The following is an 18981-nucleotide window of genomic DNA, read 5'->3' on the forward strand; positions in this document are numbered from 1 at the left end:
TGGACAGGGCCTGAACAACCACAGGTCATCTCTGGTTTGTGAGGTTTGGAGAACAGGGCCAGGAGTAGTTATCAAACCACATTTTACAACTAACTAGTTGAATGTTTTTAGGTAAGTCACTTATCTCTTCAGGTTTTCCCAGTAAAAGAAGGGAATTGGTCTCTCATTGCCTTTAGCGACAAAATGTCATAAATCTAGGTATCTTTGAGGATGCTCATGGTATCCATGTAGTTTCATTCCACTTGTGGACCCCACGAAAGCAGGCTGATGAATCTCCAAGAAGAGTGTTCACAGTTATGAGGTCAAAAGCCAGTCTTAGAATCTTGGAGGTTACATGATTCAAGGTTGTACGCACACTTGCCATATGTAAGTCCTTATTTAGCCATTATCTGTATGACTTGAATATGTAACTGGAAGAAGAAACACTAGATCTAATCATAAGCAGAGAGTTAGGCATGCTTTCAATTTCTACATCTCAGATGCAGGAATGAGATCTGCCCAAGATAATGCAGGCCAAAATACATGCAAACTCACATGCTGACAGAGTTAAACAGAAGGGCATTTTTATTTTTATTTATTTTTTATTTTTTATTTTTTTTAGTTTTTTTTGTTTGTTTGTTTGTTTTTTTTTTTTACAAATAGTTTATTGTCAAATTAGTTTCTACATAACACTCAGTGCTCATCCCCAAAGTGCCCTCCTTCATGCCCATCCCCCTCTCCCCCCCACATCCATCAGTCCTCAGTTTTTGTCAGCATTCAAGAGTCTCTCATGGTTTGCCTCTCTCCCTTTCCCCCACCATTTCCGCCCTTCTTCTCCCCCTTGTTCCTCCGTCAAGTTCCTCCTAATCCTCCTATACGTGCAAACATATGATATTTGTCCTTCTCTGCCTGACTTATTTCGCTCAGCATAACACCCTCAAGGTCCATCCATGTTGCTACACATGGCCAGATTTCATTGTTTCTCATTGCCATGTAGTATTCCATGGTATAGATAAACCACATCTTCTTGATCCATTCGTCTGTTGATGGACACTTAGGCTCTTTCCATGTTTTAGCTATTGTGGAGAGTGCTGCTATGAACATTGGGGTACATGTGCTCCTATGCCTCAGCATTTCTGTATCCCTTGGGTAAATTCCTAGCAGTGCTATTGCTGGGTCATAAGGGAGTTCTATTGTTAGTTTCCTGAGGAACCTCCACACTGTTTTCCAGAGGGGCTGTACCAGTTTACATTCCCACCAACAGTGCAGGAGGGTGCCCGTTTCTCCACATCCTCGCCAGCATCTAGAGTTCTCTGATTTGCTCATTGTAGCCACTCTGACTGGCGTGAGGTGGTATCTCAGTGTGGTTTTGATTTGTATTTCCCTGATGAGGAGGGATGCTGAGCATCGTTTCATGTGTCTGTTGGCCATCTGGATGTCCTCTTTGGAGAAGTGTCTGTTCATGTCTTCTGCCCATTTCTTCACTGGGTTGTTTGTTTTTCGGGCGTGGAGTTTGGTGAGTTCCTTATAGATTCTGGATATTAACCAGAATCTGATTATGTCATTTGCAACTATCTTTTCCCATTCCGTTGGTTGCCTATTAATTTTCTGGGTTGTTTCCTTTGCTGTGCAGAAGCTCAGAAGGGCATTTTTAAAAAATTTTAATGGGAATTACAAGTTGAGGGTAAAGAAGTAAAGAAGAAAAACAAATAATTCTTGGGTTACAAAAGTAGAAATTTCTTCTTCTATGGCAGTAAATCCAGATAAGTGGGTTTTAAAAAATATTTTTATTGTTTATTTAATGTTGAGAGAGAGTAACAGAGCAGGAGTGGGGGAGGAAAACAGAGAGAGGGGAGACACAGAATCTAAAGCAGGCTCTGGGCTCTGAGCTGTCAGCACAGAGCCTGATGTGGCGCTTGAACCCACAACTGTGAGATCATGACCTGAGCTGAAGTCTGCAGCTTAACTGACAGACCCACCCAAGTTCCCTCAGATAAAGTGTTTCAAGGGACTTCTGACTTTTCCCTAATACTTATTTTTTCCTCTACGTAACAGAATTTTGGTTTACATAGTAAGTATACCTACTCACAGTGAAGTCTATATTTTCCAGTATCAATTGCAGGTAGGTGTGGCCAGGTAACTAAGTGCTGGCTGATGCTGAAATATTGAATGTGATTCTCTTTCACTTCCTCTTTCCTCCTGACTGGAATATGGTAATGATGGCAGGAGTTTCAGCAACCACCTTCGACTTTGAAATTCAGAGTAACAATATAGAAGCAGCTTGGGCCTGCTGTTGTGAAGCTGCCTTGCCAGTCTTGGACTGCCTGTCCTTGCACTTCTTTAACATGAGAGAAAATTACACTTCTGGCATTTTAAATCCACTATTGTTTGACCACCTAATCTGATCCAGTAGAACATTTTTTTTTTAACTGAAAAGACCACACACACTTTATTTCCTCAAAATACTCATAGACAATACCTAGAAAATACATTTTATACGTTTTATAAATTCTCAGGAAGTTGGCTATTTGGCTTTTTTTAAACTAATAGTATTTAATGAGTTTCAGAATACATAGTATCAGCAAAAGGAAGAAGTAAGAAATGTGTAAAACTGACATAAAATTTCTAAAAAGAAATATCAGTATGCTGGCTTAATTTGGCACATTGGCAAAGAGTTTCATTAGCCAGAATGGTTATTATGGGCATCACTATATCATGGTGTTGTAAAATAATTGGGCAAGATGACTAAAGTTTTTAGGAGGAAAAAATATACATTATATATAAAAAAACATAAAATATTATGTGTGTACGTGTGTACTAGAGTGACCAATTGTCCTGGTTTGCCTAGAATTGTCCCAACTTTATCAGTGAGAGTCCCGTGTCCCAGCAAACCCTTCAGTTCTAGGCAGATTGTGACAGTCCGTCACTTTGTCACTTTAGTACTTAAGTATGTGTGTCAGTACAGCAATATTTTTGCAGAGGTGTATATGAATATGTGAACAAAACAGAGTTGGTATATTTTCCTTGTCTATTACAATATAAATTGGCTTTTTGTGAAAGGTTAATTCCTTTAAAATATATTCAGAACATTTTACTATTAAGTATATATTGCAGAATTTTAGAGTTTGGTATTTACCATTAGTTAATTAACCCCATTTTAACAATTACATTTGCAAACAAAGTAGAAGTTTTAATTGATTTTTACTTTTTTATTACATGGTATATTAGAAAGCTCTTCTTTGAAAGTTTACTAAGGCCAAATATTTCCAGAACTCTCTTTTAGGCCCTTAATGAATAGCACTCATAAAGTTAAAAATCTTGGTCAAAGTAATTATACACATTCACATCTATATTCATGGATTCAGTGAACTAGAAAACAGATTACTGATACTTGCATTCAGTTTCATAAATCTGGACTGTGGAAGAAAGTGTGCTGGTCTCAGGCTCAGAAATCCAGCATTCTAATCCTAGAACATTACTTACCAACTAGAAGAAGTCAGGCCTGCCAACTAATGATGAGTTTCACATTAGCCAAGACAGTAGAGATAAAGGACTTGCCTACCTTACTGAAGAGTTATTAAGAAAATGATGTAAAACCCCTAAACTAATATTTGAAATAAAAGTTGTCTTAAAGTTTTTCCAAGTTGTTCCCAGTGGATTAAATCAAAAAGAAGCAAACACGTGAAAATACATATGAATAAGCTAACATGAAGATTCCCATATATATTGTGGAGAAGTCCTACTCCGAGGCCAGCCCAGGGATGCTCCTCTCTGGGAAGGCCTTATTTGACTTCACAGCAACACCTGCTGGTGGAGTCAAGCAGGTGCAAACTCTGGAGTGCAACTGATCCCAGACTTCATTAGCAATTCAGAAGAGGGCCTTTTCCATTTCAAGATGTGTCTCTGTTTCTTGATCTGCATTTGGATTATTTTTTTTTTGAACATCATTTTTAATATTTCCCTATGTGTATTTATATTCAGTTTGAATATTCTTAACAAACTGCTCCATAGCCTGTTTCCTAGAAATTGGATTAATAAATTCTTTCTCAACAACCTGTGATACAGTGAACTTAACACTTTGTTCTTTAAGAATAATTGTATCATGAATTTTTAACGGCTAAGTATCACCCCAGGGATTATAAAACTCCACAAATGAATCTGGCCCTGCCTTTAATATTTTAATATGGGCCTGGTACATGGCAGATGCTCAATTAGGGATGACAATGACATTGATGTTGATTATGATAATGACAATAAGAATCACTGTAACCATTGATGAACTACGTGCCCAGCATTGTGCAAAGTATAGCTGCTCTATCTATTTAAGCCTCTCTTCACTCTATGTGGTACATATTATTACTGCCATAATAAATGAAAGGTTAATTTTCTACCTCTATTTTCTGAGACAGCTCACCAATCAGTGGTTTGAATTTTGTCTCACATAGAGAAAGAAATGAGGTGAATTTATCATAATTAACTAGACAGTCTTTTCTAGACTATTGCCAGTAAGTCAGAAAGGAATTTGGACTCTTGCTGAGACAATATAACATTTTCTTTCCGAAGACTTTCTACTTAAGTTTCAAATCATTTGAGGTCATCTTGTGATTTGTGCCAGAAGGCCATGTAAAAGGCATACTGATGGAGAGGCATATTTCCTTATTATAACCATTGATTCAGAAATGCAGAGGAAGAGACATCGCTACTTTTAGTTTTGATAGTAGTGATGTGCATTGCATCACAGAGTTCCAAATCAAAATTTGGAAAGGATTTCCCTACAAGCCTTTAAATAATCCCTTACAGTGGGAGATACCCTCCCACGGTATTGTCAGCTTCCTGGGTAAAAGATGTGCTAAATTATGCTGTACTAAGCACTGGTTATGCTTTTATATGCCAGTACTTGATTTTATAAAGCATCTACATGGCAAAGAACAAGTTTGGAGAATTATTCAGGAGTCATTGAAAAATGACTGTCCCACTCAAAAAGTTATGATGTCACAGAATATTAAATATTACTTATGATATTTTAAAATATTTATTTATTTTGAGAGAGAGTGTGTGCCAGCAGAGGAGAGGGGCAGAGAGAGAGGGAGGATCACAAGCAGGCTCCTTGCTCAGCACAGAGCCCAGTGTGGGACTCGATCCCACGACTGAGATCATGACCTGAGCTGAAATCAAGAGTCGGATACTTAACTGACCGAACCACCCAGGCACCCCACTTCTGATATTATTTAAGCAGAAAACAAACTTATTACCTAAATGACATCCTTGTCTTATTTTTTAATTCAAGGGAGGTATTTAATATTTTCCTATTAAGTATGATTTTAGTTGTTGTAGATATTCTTTATTAAACCAAGGGTGTTCCTTTCTGTTGTCAGTTTGTGGAGAGATTTTTTTTTTTTGTCATGAACAGACTTTGAAATTTACAGAAGAAAAGGATATAATATGTATATATAATATTCTCTTAATTACATATAATTTTAAATAGATACATATGTATACATATACAATAGCCCCTTAATCAATTTAAGTTCTCCAAAATTCCTACTTTGCAAAAAACTATTTTTCAAGTATGGGTACTAAATTTTATAAGATGGTCTTACTGATCACATGACTTTTTGAGCCTTCAGTCTTTTACCCTGGGGAATTACATTTTGAATACTAAGACATTCTTGCATTCTTAGGACAAACTCAACTGAATCATTATGAATTCTAGGATAGCAATAGTTCTTCCCTCACAAGATATTGGGACAATTATATGAGTTAACAGACCAGAAAATGGTACACAGTAAGCACTTAGCAAATGTTAATGTTATTTTCCTTAAGCATTGCTGGAGTCATTTTTTATTTGTGATTTGTTCATAATTAAGATGGGTCTGTATTTTCCTTTCTTACGTTGTCCTTTCTGGTTTTGATATCACATATATACTAACCTCATAGAATTAGTTGGAGAATGTTTTTAATTGTCTGAAAAAGTTTAGTTAAAACTGTAATTATTGGGGCTTCCGGGTGGCTCAGTCGGTTAAGCCTCCAACTTTGGCTTAGGTCATGATCTCACGTTCATGGGTTCGAGCCCCTTGTAAGGCTGTGTGTGGACAGCTAGCTCTGAGCCAGGAGACTGTTTTCAGATTCTGTGTCTCCCTCTCTCTCTCACCCTTCCCTGCTCATGCTCTCTCTCTCTCTCTCAAAAATAAATAAAACTTTTTAAAAAAAACTATAATTATTACTTACATATTTTTTTCTAATTGTACAACTGTAAAACTAAATGGAAGAGGGTTTTTGTTTTATTTTTATTTTGTTGGGGATTAGTTTAAAATATTTATTTAATTGTCTTATTTTTTATAGAGATATTCAGGTTTTCTAGTGCCTTACCTCTCAAGTATGAACCAAGGCAATACTGCTCATATCTTTTCTTTTCTTAAGTTTATTTATTTGAGAGAGTGAGTGAGTGCACATGAGCAGGGGAGGGGAGAGACAGAGAGAAAGAGAGAATCCCAAGCAGGCTCTGCACTGTCAGCACAGAGCCTGACGTGGGGCTCAAACTCACTAACTGTGAGATCATGACCTGAGCTGAAATCTAGAGTCCAATGCCTAACTGACTGAGCCACCCAGACACCCCAATACTGCTCATGCCTTTAATCTTTTCTCCAAATGGAAGAACTTTTTACAATTTCCTTCTCACTAGGAGAATTCAGAGACTATAAAACAGACACACGGAGTCTAACCAATTTAACTAAAATGAATTTCTATTTATATTTAATGTAAAAGTCGATATTATTACTTATATATAATTATTAATAATGAAAAGCAGTCAAAAATTGGCTTGGAACTATTGCAATATTTGCCTTCAGGGATAAATACACAAGCTCTTTGACAGTCGCTCATGATTGACTTATAAGCATAAAGGAGGCATTTGGTTTGGAATTAAGGACAAACATACGTACAAAACAACTGAAAACGATTATTAGTGGAGTAATATTAACTAAATATAAGGAGCAGTCACCACTGGTATACCATCAGTCTTGCCTGGCCCCATCTGGTCTACTTTTTCATTAATGTTTTAAAATGAAGGTAGAATGGTTCCATTTATAAAATTTACAGCTGCCAAGAACCTGGGAGGAACTGCAGATACACTGAGATGAAAGAATCATCCAATAATGGATATGCCAAAGCGATGGACTAAATCTCTAAAAAAGGAAGTATAAAAGTAAATACATAGGGCTGTTTGTTGGTACCCAGTATTCATTTTAACCATTGCTGGCAACAGTCCTGGATTTGGGGGGGTGGTAATCTGTACCCCATCCATGTAGTTCTCCTGTAGTTGACCCCCACTTACTGCTTTGAGGAGGTTCATTACCCAAACCTAGCCAATTGAAAGACTGTGTTCCTGGCAACAAGCCTGGATTGGTTCAGAAATAGGCATGTGGCCCATGTTAGGTCAAGCATAGACAATGAGACTGAATATAGAGTTTCTTTTGCTTAACTGGTATTCATGATGATGTAAACTGGAAGCTGCAGAGGCCCATAACATAGAGGGTGAAAGTGAAACCAATCCAGGGGCACCTGGGTAGCTCAGTCAGTTAAGTATCTGACTCTCGATTCCAGCTTAGGTCATGATCTTACTGTCCTGAGATTGAACCCAGCATTGGGTGTGGAGCCTGCTTAGATTCTCTATCTCCCTCTCCCTCACCCCCCCCCCAACTCTATGAACAACAACAACAACAACAACAACAACAACAACAAAAAGGAGAGAAAGAAAAGAAAGTGAAACCAGTTCAAAGGAAGCAGAGTTGAGTATTGACTTTTGGTACCACCACTGAGCCCTGAATCAAGTCATATGGGAAGTCTGATATACTTATGTACTTTTCAGTCATGTGTTTGGATACATTCTTCCTCCTCCTCTCCTTCTCCTCCTTCTTTGTCTTTTCTTCCTCTTCATCATCATCATCAAGCTCTTTATACCCCTGGTGTTTTTATCACTTAAAATACTACTAAATGGTAAGATGGGATAGTCATAGGATTTTTGTTACGGAATTCTTGTGAGGATTAAATGATATAATCCATATAAAGTGCTTAATACATCATTTGGCATATAGAAAGCATGAAATATATTTTAGCCATTGTAGTTATAACTGTCATTATAATCATTAGTGTTATTATTGAGTGGATGACCATTTGGTAGGGTTTAAGCACTGCCTTGATAATTGAGCTAAATCGTGTTTAATGTCCCAACATAAGATTCTACAATTGTATAATTCTAGTCTTGTAAAAAAATAGATCAAATCAAGTAACTAATACTTTTAGCATTTTCTGAAGTAGTAGAAAAATGGGAGAGTGCAGCTTAGGATAATACAAATCAAGGAAGAAGATCTAAAGGGAAGAAAGCTATAGGTAAAGAAAAAAGAAATCCCAATGATTGCAGGGAATTTATGACAAAAATATGTAAAGCAGAAACTTACTCAGAGACAGAAAGATCCTCTCTACCCTGCAGCCTTAAGTGTGATGGGCTCATGTGAATGGTTGTGGAGTTTTACAGACACATTAGTCTTAAAAATCTGAACCCTGAAATAGGTAGACCCAACTTCTTATAGGTCAAATTATCATGTCTTTTATGGTAATTTTGATAGTGTCATATCAAATAAACCAAATCATTTGTTTATTTCAAATGCTTGTGATGAATTCAGAAAGTGTATTTGTGTTTCAAAAGATTTCTTTGTCATTAGAAGTACATTTCAACAAAAAAGAAAAAAACACAAATACATGAGCTAAGCTCTTGGCAGCTGCAAAGAAAATTCATTTTTGTTTTGTTCTGTTTTTTTCAATAAATCTGTTACTTGCAAGTCTAACTACCATGGTTTTAAAATGTATGGGGTGTATAAGTGTTTTTAATATCATGTGAAATCTCTTCCAAACATGTAGTCAAGGTGGTAAAGAAGGCATAACTGCTTTTCTGGACTTTTAGAAAATTTAGTATCATGATTAAAAGTTAATTTAGCAATTCAATCCTGTAGCCAAAGAAAATGAGAAGTGAATGATATTGACTAGTAATGTCAATGACAAATCTTTAGAGGGGAACACAAGTAGAGTGATGAATCTCCACTGTCACGACAGGGCTTCAGACATATCTGGGCATCTTTCAGACCATTGGGGTGGCTGGTCAGATGTCGAGGATTGGGGCTGTGAACTCATCTTAGGAATGTCTGGTACAGTGAAAAAAGCCTTAGTCCTTGGTGGGCCAGAGTCATTTTGAAAACGTTTTGATTAATTTCTTGCTAGCTTGACTCTTGGCTGGATAGTTAAGCCCAGGAAAGAGAGAGAACGTTTTTAGACAGAACAGAAGGATGCATTTTACTGCAAACTTGGGAACAGTTTGGTCCTGGGAGCTAAGCAACCCTGCTCTTGGGGCCTCTATCCACACCCAGGAGAAAGACAGGTGTTCTTCCTCATCCTGCCGTAGGCTGCTGCATGAACTTAGTGAACTAAGGACTGGTGGCTCCTGAAGCTGCAGGGGTGGCAGCACAAAGGGACCAAAGCTGCCATCCTTGACCAGGCAGTGTGCAGTGAAATCCGTTCCTCAGACCTCCATGGCAGCAGCCACAGAGTGTGCTGGGCTTGGGGTGGTGGAAGTGGACACCACCATAGCATGCTGTGCCAGGAGGCATAGAGAGAAGAACAGCGTGGGCTTCTGGACTGGTCTGGACACCTCAGAAAGGGAGCAATTGTGGAACATGGAGACTCTAAGGTCTGGGAGCATTCTAAATTTTTTTTTTTTTTTATGTTTTATTTATTTCTAGGAGAGAGAGAGAGAGAGACAGCGTGAGCAGGGGAGGGTCAGAGAGAGAGGGAGTCACAGACTGAAACAGGCTCCAGGCTCTGAGCTGGCAGTCAGCACAGAGCCCGACGCAGGGCTCGAACCCACGAACCGCGAGATCATGACCTAAGCGAAAGTCGGATGCTTAACCGACTAAGCCACCCAGGCGCCCCGGTCTGGGAGCATTCTAAAGAGGGTTGGTGTTCACCCTGAGCACTTGGGGTATGCGGCAGGAAAATGTGGGCCAAGATACTCATAGAACTTGATTTTTATTAATGAGAATTGGGGACGTTGGGTGCATATCAAGTAACACCATATATTGTTCTCTGATCCCAAATCAAAGAAGCCAAAAAACCATGGTTTCTGATAGATCTGAAACCGAAGGAAGAAACATAACAAAAGAGAATACTTTGACTGGACTAACTTGATCTCTTTCATTCAAATGTGAAACAATGAACAGAGATGTCCTGATTTGATTTTTTATGGCAGTATTTAACACAATTACACATTAGTCCCAAATCATGTTCACACTGAAGAAGTCTTCACATGTTCTCTGGTGTATTTTATCTAACATTCCTTGCTTTGGGAAACCAAAGGCAGAAAAGGTTTTCCATCTGCCCCTGAGAACAGTAGAACATACTCCACTCAGTGCAGACAGGTAGGTTCTCTACAACTGGCAGCTGGACATGGTGACCAGAAGCATGGAAAACACCATTCTCCAAACTGAGAAATGTAAAGTCAGAAGAGAGAGAGCTTACAACTACCCTACGAGTCCAAATAATTCATCTGCCCAGTGAAGAGACATAGACTCAACCAGCGCAAGAAACCTCACCCCTGTTCACCAACGAGCTCGTGGCAAAGCAGAGAATCTAACGTACCTCTCAATGCTCAATGTCTCCCTTTCCACACACCATTACTGCTTCATGAAAATAGTTTAAAATCACTCCTAAGAAAGCATTCCCACACTCAGCCTTTGCACCATACCTTGGAGTATGCTCTTTACTATAACGTCTGTGTGATCAGCCAGGAGATCTGCCTTGGTGATTGCAGCCAGGGACAGGTAGTTGGACATATTCCTGCACAGCTCCTTGTTGCCTCTGTGGAGGAATTTCACTGCTATGGGGATGGCTAACGCCATCACAGGGGGCCGGTTGTAATTCTGAGGAAATATAAGAAAGCAACAAATAATAAGTGGCTCATTATTCATCCATTTATTCATTCATCCAAAAAATATTTATTGGGCTAATCTCCAGAGTGCAGCTGTGAAAACACAAACCCCACCCTGTTTTCATTGTATTTGGGCCTCTGGAAATTCTTGTCCTTGTTAGGGAGACTTAGAGGCAAACAGGCAGCTAACACGATAGGCTGATGGGAGCACTGACAAAGTGCAGGATGCTGAAGGAACAAAGGGAAAACACCTAACCCAGTCTTGGATGGTACCAAGAAAGACTTTCTGGAGGGAGTGATGTCATAGCTGGACCTAGGTGAACAGGAGATGGCTGGGTGACAGCACGGAAAGGAGTGAACAGAGGAAAAGCACGTGTGGAGGCACAGAGGTGAGGGAGAGCGTTTGCCATTGGAAACTGTGAACAGCTCAACATGGTGGGAGTGCGGTACATGTGGGAAACTTGGGGTAGGGAAGTGAGCACAGGGACAGAAGAGGTAAAAGGGGCATGATTCTGAAAGGTGTGGCATTCCATACCAAGGAGTTTGAAATTGATCTTCAGGGTGATCAAGAGTTACTGATGACAAAAATAAGCCACCAGATTTATACTTCACAAAACAACCCAAGGAACATTGAACAAGTCGCTTTTTGACTTTATCTTAAAAACTAAAGTTTCAGCCAGAGAGATTCAGAAGAAAAAAGTGAAAGAATATAAGACTAAAAACTAAAGAAATTCTGGGTCCTAAAATAATTCTCTTTTTAATATACTTTGTGATTGGCCATCAATATCCTTCTACATAAAATAGTGCTATCAGCATTTAATTGCCCATGAGGGAATAATAGTTAAAACATACAAATTATTTTCTTAAAAATGAATGGTTTGTCTTCACTACCATTAGCTATTCTGACCATCAACCCCATCTTTAGCCTAATTAGAAGGCAAATGTTCCACACTGCACACTATGTTTGACTTCATATTATTAAATTAGAAATAAAAGGTGGTTGTTTTTTTCTAACTGTTCATGTGCAAAGTGCTTATATCTTTCCACCTGTGGATTACTCCCTCTGGAACTTCCCACAATTCTGGGTTGATGGTACGTGTTCAACCACCATCTGAGAAACTGAATAACTAATGAAGAATATATAAACCTATTGTGATAGTAGTCATCAGGAACATAACGTGATAGGAAGGAAGGCATGGAGGTGGGTGGCCCTTTTGCTCCCACCTAACTTGCTCGTGTTGGTGTTAGTGACAGCTGAGTATGGGTCGAAACCTCCAGTGACATCCATTTTTAGGACTAGTTGACTGGGCAGTTGTTACACACTCCTCAACAGAGTCCTATTTCCATGGCCAAGGTCACATGCTACTTCTTTCTAATGAGGGCATTTGCCCTCTTGGCTTCTGTCTGGTCAAAATGACTCAGACATTGACCAATCAGAGAATCACATTTCCTCGGTCCAAATAATAGGTTTAAGAATAGGTAAATTACCCAATCAAGGAGTCATAAAAGTGCTCTGTGAAAGAGATTTTCTCTTCTACTGAATCAAAAGTGTTGAGAATGGAAGACCGAGAGTAGCTGCTGCCAGGTTTGACCTCAGTAGGAGAAAATGTATGAGATTCAAGGCAGCATGGATATATCAGAGGGACAAGTTGAGAAAAAAATAGGTCCTGGTGACATCATCTGAGCCCCATGCATTAGGCCGTGCCTGAGGCCAATACTAGCCCCAAATATTTCTAAGTAAGACAATTAACTCTTTTGTACTTAAGCGTTTTCCCCTCCCAGTCCCTAGAAATAAAAATAGACCTTTAAATTCTTAATTGATTCCTGTAGCTCTACCTGTTTTCTAGATTCAAGAGTCAATCTGACTATTGAGCAGAGAAAGCGTTCAAAACCCTAAACTGATATCCCACAGTTAAGTCAGCCATGTTGAAAGCTCTGACCTTATCCTTTTGTGACAAATCATGTGCTTCTTTTTTTTATTTTTTTTACAGTGAGAAGCCATGATTATTTATTTATTTTTTTAAAAATAGTTTATTGTCGGGGCGCCAGGGTGGCTCAGTCGGTTGAATGTCCAACTTCGGCTCAGGTCATGATCTCACAGTTCGTGGGTTCGAGCCCCACGTCGGGCTCTGTTCTGATAGCCAGCTCAGAGCCTGGAGCCTGTTTCAGATTCTGTGTCTCCCTCTCCTGCTCATGCTGTCTCTGTCTCTCTCTCTCAGAAATAAAAAAAAAAAATTAAAAAAACATTTAAAAATAGTTTATTGCCAAGTTGGTTTCCATATAACACCCAGTGCTCATCCCCACAAGTGCCCTCCTCCATGCCCACCACCCCCTTCACTCCCCCTACCCCATCTGTTTGCATGTATAGGAGGATTAGGAGGAACTTAATGAAGAACCATGGGGGAGAAGAAGGAGAAAAATAGTGGGGGAGAGGGAGGGAGGCAAACCATGAGAGACTCTTGAATGCTGAGAATGAATCATGTGCTTCTATAGCAGTTCCACTCACTAGGTTTCTGTCCTATCCTTCTTAGAGTTCCTAACACATCTAACTATTAGGACCATGGCTTGCAGCCAGACTTCTCTGATACCAGGCTTTGACTTTACTACAGTATTTCCTCTCCTGGTGAATTTAATTGGGCCTGATTGGACTGGGCCATTACTGATGTGATGAGCTCTGAGGTCTCCCTGGGAGGCTGGCTGCTCCCTGCCTTTCAGCTTTAGAAATCTGGATGTGTGTCTAGTCGGGCCAGACAGAATTGTTTGGATCCACTGATGCTAACTCACACCAAAGGATTTCTAAAAGCCCAGTGCATAATCAAGCATGCCAGTTTACTCATCTACAGTGAGGGTCTTTCCTAGGTCAGACTCTTTCACATTATCAGCATATCAGGAACCCGATTAGTAACCAGAATGTTCACTGATAGGCACAAAATCAGATAAGAGCAAAGAGAGATCCTGAGGGTGATGTCATCCAGGCCATGATGAAACCTCACTAAAATAACAGTCCTACCCTATAACCAAATCCCCATGTCTGGTGACTGACTGAAACTTTCCTGTCCATCAGGTTTGGTCTCCACCCCTCCCCCCAGCGCGCACGTGTGCACGCACGCACACACACACAAACACACACACACACGCCCATGTGAGTGCTGGGTAATTGTGCCATAATAATGACCCCCCACTGGGAATCCTCTTTTTGTTGACATACTCTTCAGAGTATGTTTAGGAAGTGGTGGTGTTAGGGAGGCTGATTGATTTGTCCATTTTCTCCATTATAATCTTATTCTATCCCTGCTCCCTTGAGGTTATATTCAACTTACCTCAATCACAGCATTGGATATTTTCCAAACCATTGTCTCACCTATACAATTTTTGGGGTTGCCGCTACAGACAGCCAATCTTTCCATTATGCATAGATTTTTGCTGGTTTAGCTTTTAGATGACACATCTTTGTCCCTGTCATGGTTGATCAGAGCCCCAGTTTTGAGAGTGAAATGCAAGCACACAGTTCTCAGAACTTTCCAACAAAGAACTTCGTGTCCAGGTTTACTTTACCTACTCTGAGTCTTTAGCCAAGAACAACTTGCAGCTAGAAAAGCACATATCTTCCATTAGAGGAATACGTCTCCAAGCACATTTACCTGTAACTTGCCATGAAAGCACAGATGGTCGCATTGGGAAGTACCATCCGTGTTCCCTCCTAGTTGTGAACACAGATGGTACAAGATCAATGAAAATCAGTATTCGCAGCAACTGATATTTTTAAACCATGGGGTGAGCTAATATTTGCCAACAACCATGAAAGAACAGGCTGTCTTAACCAATTTGATCATATTCTTCTTATGACAATTCTAGATGTTCTAGAGAAAAGAAGTGGGCAGCTATTAAAGTCTTTGAAGTGTGGTTATAAGTGAAATGTATAATTTTTTTTACAAGTAAATAATGTCATTATTAAAAAAACAAAAGTTTGGGGGCCCTGGGTGGCTCAGTCAGTTAAGCGTCCAACTTCAGCTCAGGTCATGATCTCACAGTTCGTGAGTTTGAGCCCCACATTGGGCTCTGCACTGACAGCTTAGATCCTGGAGCCTGTTTTGGATTTTGTGTCTCCCTCTCTCTCTGCCCCTTCCCTGCTCACGCTGCCTCTCTCTCTCTCTCTCAAAAATAAACATTTAAAAAAATTAAAAAAACTTTAACACGCTCAACTTTTTTGTTTTCCTCCCACATATGTCATCTGGAAATTTCTCAAATGACAGAAGTAAAACATTAAGCAAAGAGCAAATCATTTGTATAAACACCAAGGAATTGCTACCAAAGGTTCTCAAACTCTAAATAGCGTCTAGACCATTGCTAGTGTGGCAAGAAGTTACGGGCACTGCTGACAGAAACAGGATGTGAGTGAGAGCCTGGGTGGCCAAGATGAGGCTAGAAAAACACAGGTCTCTTGGGCCCTAACAGGTACCATACAACCTCTTTCTAATGGCTGAGCTTCACTTACAAGTGAAGCAAAAGGAGTTGCTGATGGAGTAGGTCTCAGGCCCATGAATTTATTTTACCTTTGGTATCATTTTTAGATCACAGAAATGCCAATGGTACACACACAGAGAAAGCCCTATGATCACCTGTACAAATAAACCACTTTAACAGCAGCTGTTAATGCTGGGGCTAATGATGGGCCTTGCCCTTCAGTGCAGATGTGAGATGTTGCTATGCATATCTTCTTACATGCAATTCAGTGCTCAGTACTCAGGGAACAAATTCAGTGAAGTATGGGGTAGATATAAAGACTTGCTCAGGGGGACAGTTATTTTAGCTGTAGAAACGAAACAAAAGGTCTTTGTTCTATGCATGCCAAGAATTGTATTTCTTAACTAGATTAGCACCAATTTGAGCTATTGGTGGAGGTTTTCCTTTTGAAAACATGCACTTTGGGAACATGTCCCAGAGTTTTAAAATGAAAAGAATAAAGCTAAGTAAAAGAGATATCTACCTGAGATGATAGCAACTAAAAAGCTCTTTGGCTCTTGGGCTTTGAATTCAACTAAAAGCCATAAAAGAGTAATCTCAAGAAATATTAAGTGTCATTTATTAAAGTCATGGTTTTATGGTTTTTCACCCTCCATCATCGATCAGATAATCAAACAAACTAATTTTGGACTTATATCTAAAATGCTTGCTTCTTAGCAGCATAGGTATGTATAAAATCTAAACGGAATATACACCTAAATTTTCCCAGTCTATTTTCAGACAGGTAATAAAGGATTGGGTCTCAGTAACCTGGGAGATTGTGTCCCAGTCTCCTCCCTTTTTTTTTTCTTTTTTTTTGCCACTGTCTTGTGTGGCGTTAACTGATGAATAAGTACTGGGACCCATTCTGGAGAAAAGCATAGGGCAGTCACATCTCCTGACTTATTCAGTACTTCATTTATTCATTCACTCATTCATTCATTCATTCATTCATTCAATAAATACTATTTTGAGCACTTACTATGTGCTTACTATTCACAATTCTAGATGCTGGGACTATATCAATAAAACACAGCTTCTACTTTGGGGATGGGGAGACAAGGAATGAACAATGACTAAAATAAATAATTAAATGAATAGCCTGTTAGAAAGTGTTGAGTGCCATTTTACAGTTTTCTTCAGATAATGCTAATGCCAACCAGAATTAATACTCAAGCAGCATTTCCTGTTGCAAACATTTTATGTCTATCGTCTAATGACTATCTAATCATCACAACAAACTCATGAGGCAGTTACAGCACAGAAAGTAAGGAAAAGTAAGGCACAGAAAGATAAAATTGCCCTAAATCACACTGCAAGTAAATGGTAGAGCTGGCATTGCCTACTAAATAAACATCTAGATCAAGACAACCAATTCTGCCTCTGAGAATTGCAAAGGAAATGCTCTCAAAAATGTCCAAGTCACTTCACCTGCAATGCCAGTCAGGGACAGGCTTTGAATCTTCATACAGCATTGACTGAAGAGGAAATAAGAATACTGAAGCGTGGAATCAAGGTGAATGGACAGTTCGTCCATCTACAAAAAAAAAAAAACAAAAAACACAACAACAACAAAAAAAACCAAAAACCAAAAAGGAATACTTTCTGATGTCCAGAAGTGAATTTCAGGATTTTTTCTATTCCTCCCTCTAGTCCCCCAGACAACCTTCCACAACTACCTCCTTCTTTATACAATCATCAATAGTGTGACCAGACATGAAGAAAGAGATAAAAGGTTGAGCTTACTTGGCAACAGCCCCGTAAGCAGTTTGGTTGGGGAAGATATTGCTGTAACTGGTAAAACCAGACATTGGCTCTCATCTTCATAATGGTTGGCCTGTCAATTCAAGTTAGAACATCATTCTAGCACATCAGCTATGTTTTCATTTTCTTCATTTTCTTCCTGTCTCCAGGATTGAATTTATCCTAGAATGCAATGTGCCTCATAGGGGCTAGCTTCCCTTTCAGTATTTTTCTGGAGGCTAAGAAACAGGCTTTGGCCAACTCCACATAGCAACCTGCTCAGAGGAAGCTGTGGTTTGAAAGGGGTACTTCTGGACAGTGGCTAGACCACAAATGGAGATTGTTTTTATAAAAGATGGTTCTCATGAGCAACATGTGTTGTTATGCCCACTTTACAGATGGCAGAAAAGAGGCTTAGAGAGAGAGAATAATTTTCCAAACTCTCATTTATATAAGACCTAGAGTGTTTGACTCTAAGGCCCTCAAGCTCCAAAGCTCTTTCCTATTCTGCCCCTCAGCATCTCCTACAGGAGTCAGAATTTCAGACCAGGAGATAAGCAGAAAAATTAGTTGGTTCATCCTTTGTTTTATAAATGACAGGTTGTAAGACTTGTTTAAAGACATAGGGTAGGTTGGTAAAAGCACGTCACCAAAGGCAAAAGAAACCAGAACTCGCAAGTGCATGTCACACATATGGACTGATTTTGTAATGAGGAATGTATAGAAGATGAATACTGGAATTTAAAAAATTATTTTAAAGTAAATGTAGTAAGTTCATACATTTAGGGAACAAAAAGAGAAATAATTAAATATATAATTACTAATTAAAAGTGGAAGAGGAAAGAGTCACCTGAAGTAGGTTTGGAGTGTAGGTTAAAAAAGGAATTTGGGGTGGGGGGAAGGACAGAAGGTTTCTGTGCGTGTAAACATATTTAGCTTGACATGAGAGTGAAATGGCCAGGAAAAAAAAAAAACAAAAAACAAAAAACAAGTAAAATGGCCAAAGATGGGAAGAACTGGTAGTTCCTTGCCTGATAGTATGATTCTGACACTGCTTATCGGGGGAGGGGGATGGGTGGAGAGAGAATCACTCTTTCTTTGTTCTTTTGTTGTTTTTTGGGGTTTTGTGCCAGCTCAGAATGCTAAGTGGTTGGCTTTAAAGTTGATCTACTGTTTTATTTTACTGAAAAAACAGAGCAGAATATGAGTCATCTGGATTGCTCCATGGTTCCCTCAAGAACCTAAATTACGTGTAGTACAAAAATCGTATTTTCGATATTTACCACAGGCCAAAAATTTCTCCTTAAAATTTGATCAAAGCAAAATGGCAAAGCTGCAACCACAGCCTTGCCCTTGATTCCTGGGACTGGCTTTCTGGCACTCCATCCACTGAAATCACTGAACTTTGCCAGAAAGCAAGTTTGTCTTCAGGGCTCCCTGCCTCCCATTTTAATCCCTTCTGCCTCCTTGGAGGGCACACAATGAACAGCCTGTGCCCACCCTCGCCCTACAGGCTGGAGTCACCCATCTCTGTGACACTTGTCCCTCACAACCAAGAGGCTGATCCGTTAGCTCCGTTCTCTGTCCCTTTCCAAAATATATCAGTGCTGGTGCTTAGGGCCCTGCTCTCAACAGTCTTACAAAGTCATTTCCTTGGAGTCGCTGATCAGCATTAAGTTTAGCGTTTTTATTTGCTCCCCACCTCCAACCCTTATTTAAATAGGGGACATAATGCCTTGCCCAGAATGAAACATCCCTTTATGTTTAAATTTGGGGCATTT

General features: G+C 39.4%; 1 protein-coding gene across 2 annotated transcripts in view; it reads right to left on the reverse strand.

Annotated features, from left to right (window-relative positions):
- Positions 1 to 18981, reverse strand: part of VEPH1 (ventricular zone expressed PH domain containing 1) — a 218740-nt gene that overhangs the window by 180034 nt on the left and 19725 nt on the right. For both annotated transcript variants that reach the window (XM_039236070.1, XM_039236068.1), the window contains exon 3: positions 10772 to 10946. In XM_039236070.1, the coding sequence (XP_039092001.1) occupies positions 10772 to 10946 (175 nt within the window). The remainder of the gene's footprint in view (positions 1 to 10771; positions 10947 to 18981) is intronic.

The sequence above is a fragment of the Hyaena hyaena genome, unplaced genomic scaffold (assembly GCF_003009895.1).
Source record: "Hyaena hyaena isolate Hyena2069 unplaced genomic scaffold, ASM300989v1 scaffold_105, whole genome shotgun sequence".
Lineage (NCBI taxonomy): Eukaryota > Metazoa > Chordata > Mammalia > Carnivora > Hyaenidae > Hyaena > Hyaena hyaena.